The 16,303-nt window shown below is 57.2% G+C and overlaps 1 protein-coding gene across 1 annotated transcript in view; it reads right to left on the bottom strand.

Annotated features, from left to right (window-relative positions):
• Nucleotides 1–15,174, bottom strand: part of ALX4 (ALX homeobox 4) — a gene marked incomplete at both ends in the record, with an annotated part of 40,975 nt that extends 25,801 nt beyond the window's left edge. Inside the window, 2 exons of the mRNA XM_084235853.1 lie at nucleotides 13,389–13,853; nucleotides 15,141–15,174. Coding sequence (XP_084091979.1) covers nucleotides 13,389–13,853; nucleotides 15,141–15,174 — 499 coding nt within the window. The remainder of the gene's footprint in view (nucleotides 1–13,388; nucleotides 13,854–15,140) is intronic.
• Nucleotides 15,175–16,303: the final 1,129 nt, after the last annotated feature.

Raw genomic sequence — 16,303 nt, 5'->3', positions numbered from 1 at the left:
GAGAGCATGCGGGGGCCCAGAGCAGGTACAGAAGCTCCCTGAGTCTCCCCGAATGGGACACTGGGCTGACACCCACACGACATGGATGCAACATGAGTCCCGCCCTTGGGGGTCTCCTGGCCTGAGGTTTGAGATCAGACCATGAAGGGTAGATGAAATAGCCAGGCTTTTGTGCCACTGGTCTCTGTGGCTATCACCTGCGGCCTTGAATGCAGCAGCACGGGAGCATGGGCCCGGGATGCACATGCCTGATGGTGGCCCCCTGGAGTGTTATGCGGGCATGCGTAAGTGGGCGCACCTGAGCCTGGAGGCCAAGGTTATAAAGGTGGTGTCACTCAGAGACAAAGATGGCTACGCAGAATAGCTGCGAGAGGTGAGCGCTTGCTGCAAGGGGAGACCACGAGAAAACCCTCGAGAGTGAGCCCAAAGAGAAAGAGTAAAGATTCGCGCCGGGGGCTGAGAGGCCTGCTAGCCTCCCTGGGCTCCCTGCCTGGCCAGACTGCAGGCTCGCCCCACATCAATTGGCATCGAAAGAGCATTAAGGACTGAAGAAGCCCCTGAGGGCTCCAGGACTCTCCTTTACCCGTCTGTCCAAACGGAGAGAGAACCTGCCCTGTGCTCGCGGCATTACAGGGGAGCACAGAGAACAAACCTTCAGAAGGACAAGGAGACAGGTAAGCCCCAGCTCATGATGCCAGGTGCAGGTGCAGCAGCTGGAGAATGTGGCCTGTGGGTTGGAGGATCTTGGGGCGCCTTTCTCTCCTCCTCGATCCCTCCTGTCCCCGGCTGGGCCTCCAACCCTTTCATACTCACCCACACTTTAGATGTCCTCCCCCTTACAGCATCGGGTTAGTAATCATTTGTTCACTTTTCAATGGGAGGCATCCACGTCAGCTCTCACTGCTGTTCAGAGCCTCTAGCCAGCCTGACAATCAGGGTTCCAGCAACTTGCCATCAATAATCACTCACACGTACTGAGGACTTAGCCCGTGCCAGGAGCTGCCCTAAGCTCCTTACCTGTATGGCTCATCTCATCCTCACAATAGATAGATTCACATCCCCGCTTTCTAGATAAGAAAATGAAGACCAAAGGAACAACTGATTTGCTCCAGGTCACGCAGCAGTGCCGGCTGAACTCTGGCACCTGGAGCTTTGGGGAGCCCATTTGGCCCAGTGGCTGGAGGAACACGGTTTCTGTAGGATCCCAGGAACCCCAGAAATTGTGCCCCTGGCTTGCAGTCGGGCACCCGCTGGGATACCTGGCTGAGCAGGATCACCAGGGCTGGGGGATTCCAAGCCAGGAAGCACCAGCCTCACAAGAGCCTGCGGGGTTGTGGCTCCTGTCGCTTCACTGGCGGGGACTTCCGCTTCCCTGAGGCACCTTCCCTCTGGCGACCTACAGAGCCACTGAGTCCTGCGTGGTCCTCAGGGCCCTAGTCCCTGGCCATACTGCTCTTTGGGCAATACATGGGATGGCTGTGGTGGAGGATGGAGGGGTTGGGGGATGGCAGCAAGGGGCACTGATCAGAGAGTGAGCCAAAGAGAAACCAAGGTTTTCGACCAACAGAAAACCAAGGCAGGCAGAGTAGATGGGGAGGGCGTGCGCTTGCCTCCTTGAACTCCTCCCCGCGCCACCAGGAGGGGCTCTGGGATCCTTTTATTGGAGGCAGAGGTCCCAGATTTGGGCCTTGCGGGGAGCACTGTTGGGGCCCTGAGAACATATGAGAATTCCCCCAAGGCCTCGTCCTCACGAAAGACGGTCAGTAAAGGACATGGGGGCTTCTCAGAGGCCAAGGTTGTGACCCCAGGACTCTCATCCATGGCCCTGCCCACCATCTCTTCTCACTAACTCTGATTGCTAGAAAATAAATGTGCCCCCGAGTTAGCTCTCTTGGCTGATGAGTCACTGGCTTCACAAGGTTGCTCAGATTCTGGGAGTCTGGACTTCACTTCTGGGGACAGTCAGACCAAAGCAAGAGCACAGAGCGCCTACAAATACACTCACAAAGTCATGGCCAGCTGATTTTCAGTAAGGGTGCTGAGACCATTCAACGGACACAGGGCGGTCTTTTCAATGAATAATACTGGGAAAGCTGGATCTCCACAAGCAAAAGAATGTCTCATACCATTTACAATAATCAACTCAAAATGGACCACAGACCTCAACTTAAGAGCTAAAATAATAAAGCTTTCTGAAAAAATGAAAAATTCTTCATGACATTGGGTGGTTTTTGATGCAATAATGAAAGCACAAGGAACTAAAAAAAAAAAAAGTAACAAATTGGATTTCATCAAAATTGAAAACTTTTGTGTATCTAGAGGACCCAGGCCAGAGAGAAAAAAGAAAACCCAGAGAATGAAAAAATACTTGCAAATCATACATCTGATCAGGGACTGATGTCTGGTATATGAAGAAACCCCGCAACTCAACAGCCGAAGAGCAGACAATCCAAAAGGGGTGAAGGACTTAGACATTGCTCCCAAGACAGGCAAATTGCCAGACACAAAAGGGCAAATCCTGAAGGATTCCACTTCCTACCCAGAGCAGGAAGATTCATAGAGACAGGAAGTAGAATAGAGGTTTCCAGGGGCTGGGGGAGGAGTTGGTGAGGAGTTAGTGTTTAATGGGTCTGTTTGACATGATGGCAAAGTTCTGGACGTAGTGGTGACAGTTACACGTTATAAATGTGCTTAATGCCACTGAATAGTACACACTTAAAAATGGTTAAGATGGTAAAGTTTATGTTGTTACCACAATCAAAAATGATCACTCATTAAAATAAAGACCGTGAATTTTCTTAAAAGGCCAGGTGAGCAGTACCCACAACACTCAACTTGGGGTCTCCGCTCTCCCTGCACAGCTCAGAGACGTCTGAGGCCCTGGCAGCGATGCCCCAGCTTGTAGGTCATAGCCATGATGTTCCCACCCCACCCACACTCTTTTTTATTTTTATTTTTTATATTTTTACATCATTTTTCATTTTTGTGCAATATGCATTTTCTTTCTTTCTTTTTTTAAATATTTTGCACTCTTTCCTGAACATTCCAGGTACTTTCCTGACACAAGGCCTTTGTTCCTGCTGTTTTCTGAGCTGGGAGTGCCCGTTCCCGGCTCTTCAGCTGGTGAGCTCCTACTCAGCCTCGAAGGTCCATAATCACATGTCCATACCCAGGAAGCTCCAGTCCATTTGCACTTTCTCTGGAGACTACCCCTGCTGCACACTCAGCTCTACCAAGGCAAATCAGCTCCTTCCCCCCGCAAATGCTCCACACCTGCCTGATGTGGGTCCAAGCTGTGGGAGGTGCTAGAGGGGAGGAGAATCCTGTGGTCTGGCACTTCTAACAGCTCCCTCTATAAAGAGGGGGGAGGGAGCCCTGCCAGCAGAGGTCCCCCAATGCTCGGCCCACCCTGCCCTCCACAGTGCGTGGCTCTGTGGTGGTTCACCCACCATCCAGCCGTGTGGGATCACACCTGATTCACTCCCCATCACGCTCTCCATCTTGTCTCCACAGCTGGTGGCACCTAGGACAGCTCATGGTATGCGCACCCGCCAGTCCAGCAGGCCTCATCCTGGTGCTCTGTCACTGAATCCCAGCCCCAGCCCTCGGACACAGACACAGTGAGTCCGCACTTCACGTTGTTGAGAGGTTCTTGGAAACTGCCACTTTAAGCAAAGTGACCTATTATGAAAGTGGGTCCCTGGAAAACATCCTTCAAAGTCAGTGGGGAGGTTTTTTCCTCATCAACATTATAAATGACTTGAATGGGACATTATTCCAGGAAGCCCTGGCCAACTGTCGTCCCTATTTCACAACGAAAACAGACTCAGTTAGAGAAGATGAGAAACTTGTCCATGGTGGGACAGCTAGCAAGGGGGAGGCATATTCTCGATGGTCGAGGAGACCCTAAAGGGCTTCCTCTTGTAGGATGATCCTGGGTAGACTGGAGGTCACTCTAATCCTATCCCAATGACTAAGTTTTACCAACAAGGCCCCCAAAGGGCTCCTCCTGTCTTTACATCTGGGAATGCAGTGGGTGGGGTCTGGGGGGGTCAAAGATGAGCTTGGTGACTGGCAGGTAGGAATTCTAGACCTGACTGGGGCCTCAGGCACGGTGTCTGCCCTGCCAGGGTCCCGCTGGCTGCCAGGTGTGGCAGAGTTTGCCTTGTAACTGCTCTGAGGGGTGACTCCTTGCGTTTCTATGGCAGGGTGGAGCCGAGGAAGGTGCTATCAAACAGTGGAGGACTAGGGAGGATGAGAGATTTTATGAGGCTTTTGTCTATTCTTTTTCCAAGTGCTACCTTAGAGCTTAGAGCAGGGCTTGGTACACATAGTAGTTGCTCAATAAATGTGAAGGAATGAACGAATGATTGACATGGGATGTGAACATGCTAGGAACTCTAAAAACCCTTTCTCTCCTCCTTTGTCCTGCCTTTGAATTAAGTCTTGGGGTAATTACCTGAAGTAATTTTCTTGCATCTTGGTGGAAATAATAATAATAATAGTTTCCCACAGGGACCCCCATGGGGAGTGGGGGCAGGGCAGTCCTACTTTGCACGAGCCTTGTGTCCTCTCAGACCGGCAGTTGGAGAGGCATCTGTTTCCTCCTCTGTTTCCCCTTTGGCTGTCACCTCAGAGATCACAGGCTTGGGGTCTGGCTGCTGTTTCCTCCAGGGCTGACCCTCATTGAATGGCCACTTCTCCCGCTTTTCTCAGTTCTGGGTCCCTTCTGCCTGAAGCCCCTCCCCTCGCCTGTTCCAGCCCCCCAGGTCTCCATTTACTCAGCTTGCCATCCCAAGATTCTGAGCCCTCACCCCCCACACCCACTCACAAAGGATGCAGCATTCCTTTGTGGCCAGGTGCCATCCTGAGCTCCTGGCAGGTGAGACAATGTCCATGTGGCATTTAGACCTGTGCCTGGGGTACAGTCTGCACTCAGGGGGTGGCTATCTGGATACCAGGGAGACCCACATACCCCGCCCTCACCTCTGACAGCACTGAAATACCCTAGCACCCCTCTAGGATAGATAAGGCGAGGGGGTGGGTCCCTGAGCCTCCCCAGGGAGAGAACTTGACCGTGAGGGATATACCTGCAGGCATGACTTGCACACAGAGCCCCAGAGATGGCCACGCAGGTAGCTTCGCTGCCTCTCTGCATCCTCACCCCCTCCTCCTGCAAGCAGAACATGCCAAGAGCCCTGTTTTGCAAATGAAGAAACTGAGTGGGAGCAGGGAGCTAAGGGGACTGTTCCAAAAGCTCAGGGCTGTTGTGTGGGAAAGCCAAGGTTTGAACCCAGATCTCTCGATGGTGAGAGACGTCACAAAGGAGAAAGGAGGAAGGAGAAGCCCAGTGCTTCTCGGCTACCAGAGACAGTCCAGAGGGTGTGGGCACCTCCCTGCTTCCCTCAACTTCCCTGAGCCTCCCCCATTGGGCTTGGTTACTCCCACGGCAGGGAGAGGAGAGGGGGCTTCTAAGGAGCTACAAAGCTCGTGTTTGGCCCTTCCTGCCCTCACACACCCAGGGCAGCCAACCTGCCCTTCTCTGCCTGGCTTGAGTGGGGGTTTCCCTGTTTTGGCCCCGGCCTGTGAGCTGGTGTGTAACTCATGTGCCGCCCCCTCTAGACCTGAAGGCCGGGGTGGTGTCCAGTGCATCCCAGAATCTCCCACAAGGCCTGGCGGAGTGACAGGCAAAGATGGGCGAGTAGAATCAGGCACCTCTGCCCCCTGGTCTGCAAAAGAGGACATTTGGGTCAGCGGATCTCTGGGGTGTCTTCCAACACTGGGTGGTACACCCACCCGGTGCCGTGACCCAGCGTGTGTGCATGTGCGCATGTGTGTGTGTGTGTGTGCGTGTGTAGGGTAGAGCACCAGGGTTCCTGGACACCACCTAGGCGCCCTGGGCTTGGCAGAGGATCATTCGAGAGAGGAGGTGGCCTCGGCTGACTTCAGCCTGCACATATTAGGAAAGGAAACCTGGCTAGGGAGCTGGTGCAGAGCAGGAGGCCCAGGAGGGCTAGTGGCGGTCAGGACGGGTCCTCCCGGGATCCCCAGCAGCTCAAGGTAGAGCCTGCCTCGTGGCAGAGGAGCCCAGGCCTGCGATTACCTGCCCTACTGGATGCACAGATTGGGTGTGGGACTGGCCGGCAGGGTCACAGCAGAGGAAGAGAGTGGGGGACAAGGAGCACTTATTCTCCTGCTCCTTCCCCCCCCCACCAGAAGTGGGAGGAGAGCCCACAGTGATTCCCACTTTCCCCCTAACCTGGGGATGGGACCTCATTTCTGGGCTCAGTTTGCTCATCTGCTAATTGGGATCTGCACCGTCCAGGCCGTCAGGCATGGTTTCTCTTCCACAAAGAGTCCCACAGGGTAGGGGACACTCCAGGGCTGGGGAGGGAGGCTGACCTCACTGCTTCGTGGGTGGGCAGGGCAGATCCCGTGAGCCTCCCCCTCTGGCCACAGAGGGACTGTGTCTGCCACTCAGTCAGTCCCCTCTGGGGAATGCTGGCCAGACCGAAGGAGAGAAGACCACGGGCCTTGCCCCAGGGGCGTCTGGTCAGTCTCCCTGAGTCTCCCTGGAGAGGGGCAGAGGTGGAGCCGAGTCAAGCGGTTGGGAGGAGCAGTCTGTGGCGTGGAGAGCAGGTGCTGGCCCAGAGCACGTGCTCAGGTCATGCACAGGGACACAGGCACAAACGTCTGTCGCCCAGAAGCGCACACCAACCACACCCTGAACCACATGCACTCTGATGGCATAATCTGGACCCACCAGTCTGTCCCCTCCCCTCCTCCCCAACCCAAGATGCCCTCAGCAATCCCAAGCCCTCCCCTCACATGAAACAAAGGTGCTGGGACCCACTCCTAAGAGGCTTAATTGTGCTACGTTCCGGGAAGGACTAAGCTATAGGATAGCTGGTGGGCACTGGGTGGTTCTCCTAGCAGAAGGCCCCGCGCATAGTAGTTGCTCCGTAAATGTGGAGACAGGGGAGGTGAGCAGAGAGAGCAGCATGAGCAGCAGAAGGGCCAGGCATTCTAGAGCCTCCGCTGGAGCCTGCTGACCTGTGGGCACAAAGACACCCTGTAGCTCAGCCCTCCTCCCCATATTCAAGTCCCAGCCTAGAGCCTAGAAACTGTGTGAAGATCCCCTATCCCCCCCCCCCACTGCTTGCACTCCTCCCTGTGCCCCTACACACAGCACAGGAAATTAACCTTCAAGGATCCAGTCCCAATTCCAGAGAAGTCTTTCCCGCCTACACTAGGAATGATTTTTCTAAACACAAAAAAAGTATGTAAGGGTGGGTGACAGGGAAGTGGGGGGGATTGGTACTGGTACAGAACCCCCAAAGGGCCTTTGGAAACTGTCTGAACTCCCTCATTTCATAGAGTAAAACTCAAACCAGAAGGGGAATGGACTGTCCCAAAGGCACGCTGGGCCCGGAGCCGCTGGAGGCCCGCTGAGATCTGTGACGATGATGATGATGACGCACCCCTCTCTGCTGGGGCCAAGCTGGGTGTTAGCATCGCAGCCCAGACCTTCCAGTCTCTTCATCTGCTCTACCTGGGCGCTCCCGCTCAGGGAGAACCAGCTGCTGTGCCCTGACCCAGGTCTCTGGCAGCCCATCTGCAAGGTGCTTGCGGCCAAGCACTTCGATCCCCCAAGTTTGGGAGTAGAATCGGCTCTAAGACAATCTGTTTTAAGAATCCGAGGAAGCGGCACCGGCTCTGTCTCTCCAACCGCAGTGGTGCTGCGCCCAGCAACTCAGACTGTGTGGTCCCCAAGCCTTGCAGCCTGGGCTCCAGGAAAGACAGGTATTCGGCTGCTGGCGACACCTCTTTTATATCACCCCTTCTGTATCTCCCAGCCACTCTCTTCTCTAAAAAGGCACTAAGAGTTCAAGGAGGGCCATGGTGACCCTGCTTCTGTTGCCAGAATTGGAACCCACTGCCAGACATCTCCACCCCACTCCCAGCCTTTGGCTCCTGGGAGATTCTCAATTGATGGGCTCTGTTCCTCCGTGCTGAGCGCAAGTCTCTTTGCAACTTCCCTCTCCTCCTTGGTCCTGGCAGTGCGGGCTGGGAGGGTAGAGAAGAGGGTTTCTGCCAAAGTGACAGTATACTGGAAATGGGGGCGTGAGTCTGGGTCATCAGAACCACTGTGTCAGCCTTTCTAGTGAGACCAACTTTCGGGCGATATGGCATTTGCTGTCCCTGGGTTACTCCTGTACTAGGTGAGGATGAGGAACGTGTTGAATGGCACTGGGGCGAGATTTCACCCAGGGGACGCGATAGGCACTGGTAACTGATCTCGGAGATGCGCTCGCCTGCGGCTGGGAGGACTAGTTGGACAGGAAGAGGTGCCATCGCTTTCCCAAAAGGGCTCTGTTTAGTTGGAAAACCTCTTCTCGCTCTGTCAGACCAATCGATGGCTGTGGTGCCCATGGCCCCTGGCAAGGGGGGGGGGGGCAGGCGGCATTCCCTCTGAATTCTCTGGGCATTATCACCATGTAGAGGGGTCCTCGCTGTCTTGATTTCCTAAACTGATGACCTACCTTGTCACACAAGCACTGGTGTCCCTCCCCTCTCACTTGGGGAGCACGTGGCCAGGTAGTGCCTGGCAAGAATTTGGAAGCAGGAGGGGGCTTTCACCACCTCACCCCAAACAGTGCCTGAGCCTAGGCTCCCTTCCTTCCAGACAGGTGTGCTGGTAGCCAAGAATAACGGAGGTGCGGGGTACGGGGAGCTCTTTCAGACCAAGCAACCAACCACCCCAACTCCTCTTCCCTTGCAGAGAATGGTGCACAGTCTCCCCATTCCCTGTCCTGAGACTGGGGGGATTCCGGGCAGTTTCCCCTTAGCTGTCGCTGCCTACACTGCCCCAGGAGTCAGCCCAGAAGCCCAAAGCCCCGACAAAGGTGCAGGACGCCAACCACCCCTCCCCCCCAAAATAGCTGCAAAAGTCGCTGTGTTTCTCCTATTTCGATTTGCTACCAAAACAAAGCGGGGAAAGAGCTGCTGGAGGGGAACAAAAAATAAAAGCGCTTGCTGGGAAAGCGCCCAGCTTACTCTCTGAAACGAAAGTCCACGGCTCTTTCCTGAGGACTGCATTTCCAAGCTTCACGCACGGGATTTCAACTCGCGGTCCTGGCGCGTCCGCCTGCGGCGCCCACCGCTCGGGGCATCGGCAGCTCCGCGCGGTCCCGCGCCCGGCGCCCCATCCCGGACGGCGCCAACGCCCGCCTGCAAGGTCACCGGACTCCAGAAACACCACCGCCTCTTTCGAAATTTTTCAAAAACCAAACTACAAAACTCAGCCCAACTCCCCACCCCAGGGTTTTCCTGTCAGGCACGCACAACCCACGCGTCAGGGAGCTTTATCCTGATGGGGATGGAGGTTAGCAGCAGCGAACCATTCTTCAGACGTCCCACCTCACTGTGCGCTTCAGGGCAGGTAAATTATAATAACGAAACCCTGCTCCAATCGATTGATTTGCACACATACTAGACCTTGCACGCAGGCCTTTTGTTTTCCTATTGAAGAGCGCGCGTGTGTCAAGGCCGGACGGTCCCTACAGGCCGGCCCCTACAGGCCGGCGGTTATGGAAGTTACCAAAGCGCGAAATGAAAAGCATCTTCCTTGTCCGAGTCCTGCTCCAAAGCTGCCCAGGACCGGCCACATCACAGCGGCAGGGCCCGAGTTTCTTCCCCCCCTCGTGCCACCACCACCCTCCAGTTCCTACTGCTTTTGCTTCTCTTGAGGTCTCTTTTTTGGAGGTCTCACCTAGGGAAAAACACCACCCCAAACAGCACCGGGTTCTTGGATTAAATTCCAGTGCTGCAGGGCGGAGTTGACGCATTCTGTGGTGTGTGGATCGTGTCGGTGTGGGGAAATAAATCCCCCAAGCCTTCACACCCGCGAAGCTTCTAACTGAACAAATCAGGACCAGCCCCGCAGCAGAGCCCCAGGGGTGTCCGGCCCCGCGTGCTTTCGTTTCGGGAGACCCTGGCACTGAAAGCTCTGTCTTGGGGGCAAGCGGGTGTTCGCGAAGGTAGCGACAAGAACCTGCATGCACCGAATCGAAAGCGAAAGAGGAGGTAGCCAGGCTGCTCCCCAAGCTTCCCTGGGCGCGTGGCCCAGGCCTGGCCCTCCGCGGCGGTTCGCTGGGTCGGCACCGGGTTTGAAGCCTGGGGAGGCTCTCCTTGCGGCTGAGAAATGTCGGGGCTCCAACCAGGCCTGTCTCCTGGCGCCCACGCGGCCGAGAACCGGCCAGGGAAACTGGGGTTTGGGAGGGACGAAGTAAGGATCGGGAGCCTCGAGCGAGGGTCGGCATAGCGGCAGCCGCAGCCCAGAACCCGGTGGAACTCTGTAAGGACGCTGACACCTCTGCACCCCCAAGGGGACGGAGGGGTCTTTTCGTTCATTGGTTGCGCTTTTAGTACTGGCTTGGGACGGGGGACAGAGGACAAAGGCTCCAGAAAGGGTAGGGACTCCTGCAGCCTGGGAGGAATCCTCACCTGCTCCCGGGAAACTCGGAGAGGAACGGGCTGGCGGACACGGAGAGGCGCTTCCCAGCTCTGCGCGCTCTCATCGGCCGGGTGTGTCCTCCCCAGCCCCACAGCTACACCCCAGCGGGTCGGGCCGGAGGTCCCTGGGACGCTGGAAGCAGCTCCTGGAGCCGTGGCCTGCAAAGCGGCCTCAGAACCTCGCCTTTCTCGGTGTGGTGAGGCAAGTTGAGGATCTGGCTTTCTAGTTGGGGCCCCAGGCCAACAGAGCCGGGAAAGAGTTTTTGAGATGAAGCTAGCTGAGATTGGGACTCAGACCACCCAAAATCCAGATCAGCGCCGAGGCAATCTCAGCTTCTGAGCTTTACAAGCTCCAGGGACCCTCCTGAAGCTTAAAAAAAAAAAAAAAAAAAAAAAAAAAGGACCTTATTTTCCCTGTTTTGAGCACACGCTCTCAAAGTATGGGAGGGATGGTATCGGTGGGTGACTCAGTTTCCCCGCTAGCTGGAAGTCTAGACAGCCAGCTGTGGAGGAGGATTCCTTCCAGCGGCTTTGTGAAGGGCAGAGCCCCACTATTTGGTGACTCAGTTTCCTCATCTTGAACCTAAGGTGGCCAATCTTTTTTCCACTGGAGCTAGACTTCGCTTGGCTAGGGAAACTCAGCTGCTGTGAGAAGGAAAGAATTAAAAGCTGTTTGTTGTTGTTTGTGGCTTTGCCTTGAGCGGTGCCTTCGTATTGCCTTGGGTGATCCCAGACTGTCTTTTGTCCCAAAATGCAGGGAGGGATTTGCTCAGAGCCATCTGGACAGGGGTCTGCCTTGTCCTCAGAATTTCCCAGTAGGACACAGGCTGTGACAGTAGATGGCGGGGGCTCTAACTCTCCGTGGGGAGACACTTACACCTAATGGGGACTTACTATACCACCCCAAGTGCAGAGAAGAAAGAGGGGGGAGGTTAAGAGCAATTACTTGCTCTTAGGTCACACCATGCACTGGAGGCAGCCCCAGGTCAAATGGCCCCCGCCTAGCCCTCAGCCCCAATGGCCCGTGCAAGTAGAGGAAGGGCCAGCAGGGCTCACAGAGGATGCTGAGAGGGTGGGTGCTCCCTCTGCACCTGGAGGCTCCTCAGAACAAGAGGTTGGAAGCCACTTGGGATCTCCTCTGGCTGGTTATCTGTCTTCCTCACAAGCCTCACTGGTGAATTGCTTTAGAACATGAAAATCCAGTGAATCGAGTCCCCTGGCTTTCACAGTGAACCTCCATGGGTCCCCTAGTGTGTGACTTGCTCTCGCCTGATAGTCCCCAGCGACAGAGATCAGGAGGGCCAGGAAGAGCGAGCCTGAGTGCCTGTAGCTGGCAGCCCCACAGGTGGGCACCCGGCCTGACCTGGAAGGAGCACCTGTGTGAGGGTCTGCCACCACAGAGCTTGACCTCCCTCCACCAGGAGTGTGGAGAGAAGTGGAGGAAGCCGGGAAAGGCCACCGGGTCTTTCTTTCTAAATCTGCTCTCAGCCCTGTCCTGTCCCATGGATTTGGCTGCGCATGTACCTAGGGTATAACCATGTTGGCTCATGAGAAAGAGTTCGGGTGTGTGTGTGTGTAGAGTGCAAGTGTAGACAGATAATGTATGATTGCGTGAATGCTAATGTATTTGAACAACCACCTATCAATTCTGAGCCTGTGGAAGAGCCCGTTTGAGTGTGACAAGCCATGGGCTGTTTTCCTAAGGTTCTAGCTACCCAGGCGGCCACCATATCCCCCCACTGTCCCCAGGCCTGGTCTCTCTCCTTCAGCCTGGATCAGCACAAAGCCATTGTCTTGCCAGGATCAGCTCTTTTCCCCCAGAACCGTGCGGGAAGGCCAAGGTCTAAGTGGGGAAGTGTGTCCTCAGGGCTTGGAGAGGAATCCCCCCCCCCCCTGCATCCTTGTTTCTCTCCCTGTCCCCTTTGGCTGGTCAACACGGATTGTGCGGAAAGGAAGGCCTAGGCTGCTCTGGCCTCTCTGCCCTTGAGTGGCTGGCTCCTTCATTATGGTCGCTGCACTCTGGGGTCCCAGACCTGTGTCTTGCAGCCGTGTTCAAGGGGGCTTGGAGGTCATTTAGGCCTCAGGTTCACCATGGGCCCAAATCAGGACCCAGAACCTTCTCTTTCCCCGGACACATTTCTGCCTAGAGCTCAGTGGCTTCCTGCCTTTCTTTCCGGGGTCGTCCTAAATCATCGTTCCCAGGTCTTCAGCCTCCTCCGAGGCTCTCCGAGAGAGAACCCCTCGGAAACTCTGGCCGCCTGTCTCCCCTCCACAAGCCGCGTTCAGGGGTCCTGGGATTCGCGGTTAGCGCAGACCCAGGCGCCTCTGGCCGCGCACGGCGTGGAGTCCCAGTTCCTCGGCATCCCGGGCCACGCTCCGCCGCCGACTGCGCTCCGGGTTCCCCGCCGGGCCCCGCACCTGCGACGCCCCCACCTGCGGAGCCTCGGAGCCGGCGGGGAGCGCGGCCTGAACAGCTCCGGAGCCCTGCGCCAGGGCCGCGCCGCCGCCGCTGCTTCCCGCCACACGCCGGAGCCGGTGCGAAGCATCTGCTCCCCAGCCGGCGGCGCGGGCCGCGCGCACACAGCCAGCGGCTCGGGGGGACGGCGGAGCCCCGCAGAAGGCGACTCCAGGTCGAGTACAGCAGCCCCAACACTCTGCGCTCTCGGCCGGGGACGCGAAGGGCGCAAAAGGGATCCCCAGGTGCCTTCGGAGCAGCCGCTCCCCACTTTCCGACCAGGGTCGTTCTCCGCTGCTCTCCCCAGCGCCTCCCCAGCCCCCCAACTCCTGCCTCCCCGAAGCCGACCGGATTTCCCGGGTGCCGAAGCCACGGGTCCCGGGGTGCCCAGCCCCGAGGAAGCCGCACGTGCACTCACCGTAGCAGGGGACCTGCAAGGCCGCGTTGTGAGCGCCGCTGCCCTCCTGGAGCTTAAGGTTGCCGTCCGGGGGCGTCTTGCAGGCGCCTCGCTGCAAGTAGAGATGCGGGGGCTGCGCGGGCGGCTGCGGCTGCTGCGGGGGCTGCGCCGGCGGCGGCTGCGGGGCCGGCGGCGGCTGCTGGGGCTGGGGCTGGAACTTGTTGAAGGAGCCCCTCGCCCCGGCGCCACCCTCCAGGGGCGCCGCCAGGTCCTGCTGCCCCGCGCTGTAGCGGGCCCGGGTCTTGGTGTCCCCGAACCCCTGTCCTTTCGCCGCGGCCGGCAGGAAAGTGGTGCCGAACTTCTCGCCGCCGGGGTACGCCCTGAAAGGCGAGGAGCCCTCCCGGCTCTGCGACACCGGGCTGTAGTAGGCGTCCATGGCAGCAGCCGGCGAGTCGCAGTAAGAGACGCAAGTCTCAGCATTCACGCCTGGCGGACGCGGGCGGCGGGCGGGGGCGCGAGCCGGAGCGCGAGGACGCCACCGCGCGCCTCGGCCAGGAGTTTGGAGAGGCAGGAGGCGGTGGCTGTGCGCTCCTCGCCGGCCTGCTCACGCGCCCTCCCCTCCACCCTGCACCTCTCTCTCTCTCTCTCCCCCTCCCTCCCCCTCCCTTCCCTACAGCTGGCCCGGAGAAAGAACCGAGGGCTGTAAAAAGATTCAGATGTTTCCGAAAGTTGACCAGATCTCCAAAACCCTCTTAAGGTTTTGAAGCAGGGGTGGGGGGTGGAGAGCGATTCTCCCCCCAAGCCCGACTCGCTCCTTCCTTCTCCACCCCCCTCTGCCCTACTCTCCTTCCTCCCGCCCCCCCTTTCCACTCCCAAGGCAGCGCCACTAACTCGCCCCGCCTGGGATTCGACCCCCGAGGCGCCCGAGGGTCTTTGCGCTTTAGAGGCAGCCGGGGAGGTGGGGAGGTGTCAGGACCCCCTGAGGCTGAACTAAACCGGAGGGTCCAAGCTTTTGTTTAGGGGAGGCGTCCAGAGCTTTAGAGGCAGACCAAAAACAAAACAAAAGCAAAAACACACAAACACAAGTCTAGTCTAACGTGGTTTTGACGCTCGGAGTCAGGCGGACTGCGGGTCCTCGGGCGCCGGCGAGGCGTGCGGACACCTCCGCGGGAATTTGGCTGCGCATCTGGTGCCTTTTCCTCTGCGTTTCCAAGCCCAAGCCTCTGCCCCGAGTTCCTCCACGAAATTAACACACACACACACACACACACATACGCACACACATGCACACGCCACAGCGGTCCTGTGCGCCGCCGCTTTCGCGTCTGGTTAACTGTTTCCTTCCCCCGTAAGGGCGCCGGGCAGGGCTGCGGAGGGGGCTGTGTTTGCTCAGCCCCTGGAGAGCCCTCGGCTGGGTCAGGCTTCCGAGGCTTTGGAGCGCTGCCCCCGCCCCGTCCTCCCTGGACCGAGCCGCTCCCGCTGCGCGTCCTGTGCAGCCGCGTGGATTTTCTGGCCGGCGGGTGGAGAGTGAATTGTTTGGAAACCACGTCGCGAGTCACCTGCTCGCTGCGCGGGGTGGGCCGGGGAGGCAGTATTTGCTCTCTCGCTGCCCCCGACTGTAAAACGCATGGCTTGGATTTGGTGGATTGTGATCTCCCTCGCCGAGGTGCGCCTCCAAACCCCGGGACTCCGCACAGCAAGGAAAAAATAACTTTGACAGCGCGCGCGCTCGTTGCGCCCCTTCTACGCCGCTAATCACCGAATGCGCCTCACAATAACCGTAAGTGGTGGATATTGGGGTCCCCATTTTTCGAAATGCAAGCTGAGGCTCAGGGAGGTGTGGTTCCCTGGCCGAGATCACGCAGATGGGATGTAGCAGCGCCAGCCTGAACCTCCACGGACCTGGGCTGGCGTTGCAGACCGCGATAAAGCAAAGAACAGAGGCCCCCAGTTGCGGAAAGACTGAGTTTGAAGGGGGGCCCGTTAGAGTTGCTCCTTCCAGAAGCTGCAGGGAAATGCAAGGATGGAGGACATACCTCAAGGGAGGCTGGGAATGGGGTGACAGGCAGGGGGCAAAGAGGGATGGGCCTGGGCTCTCTGGACCCAGCAACGTGGGTCAGAAGTCAACCTTCGGCTCCTAAGGGCTCTCAAAAAATGTGTGTGTGTGTGTGTGTGTGTGTTGGGGGGGCTTGTGCTTCTACCCTCAGCCTCATCCGGGCTAATCCGCATCCCCCACCCCACCCCCTTGGTATCTGTACGCCTTGCTCCGCCGCGGACTGCGCGATCCCACATCTGGTTTCCATCGCGGCTTACCTTGAAGTGCTCGTTAATAAAGATATTCCGCAAACCTTGGCCGGGGGTGCATAGGCCGAACCTCTCCCCCGCCGCCCACGGGGACCCGTGCCTCTTTGGCCTGTAGACCTGAGCCACGTGAGGATTTTATATTTATATTTATTGAATGTCTGTAGTGCCAGAAGCCATCCACAGATCACTCCCCCTGCCAGGTCACCCCTACGGTCTGGAGACACACTCCTTATCATAACCCATTTTGCAGATGAATACGCTGAAGCTCAAAGAAGCCAACTAATTTTCTAACCTCAGCAAAAAGTGGATGAACCTGCCAAGCTCTTTCCCCCACCTCCACGGAGGACCATAGCATAGGGGTCCCCTTTATCTGGAATTCCCCGATTTTTCTGTTGTGCTTTTGTCTTGCTAGAAGTTGGGATTTCAGTCCAGAATACCTTTCTCCAGGAAGCCTTCCCATCTCTCCCAGTCTAATTTGGTATTCCTCTTTGCCCCACCTCCTTCCTGCACCTCCTGGCTGTCTGGTTGCTGGGTTCTGTGTGCACTAGCTGGAGGGCCCAGGAGGGCAGCTTTTGCAATGTCTAGTGCTCCTAATATTTGTGGAATAAGATATTGACGTTGGAGCTAGCAGG

The sequence above is a fragment of the Talpa europaea genome, assembly GCF_964194135.1.
Source record: "Talpa europaea genome assembly, chromosome: 1".
Classification (NCBI taxonomy): Eukaryota; Metazoa; Chordata; class Mammalia; order Eulipotyphla; family Talpidae; genus Talpa; species Talpa europaea.
Note: the sequence above shows the minus strand (reverse complement) of the source record. Positions and strands in the feature narration are given on the sequence as shown.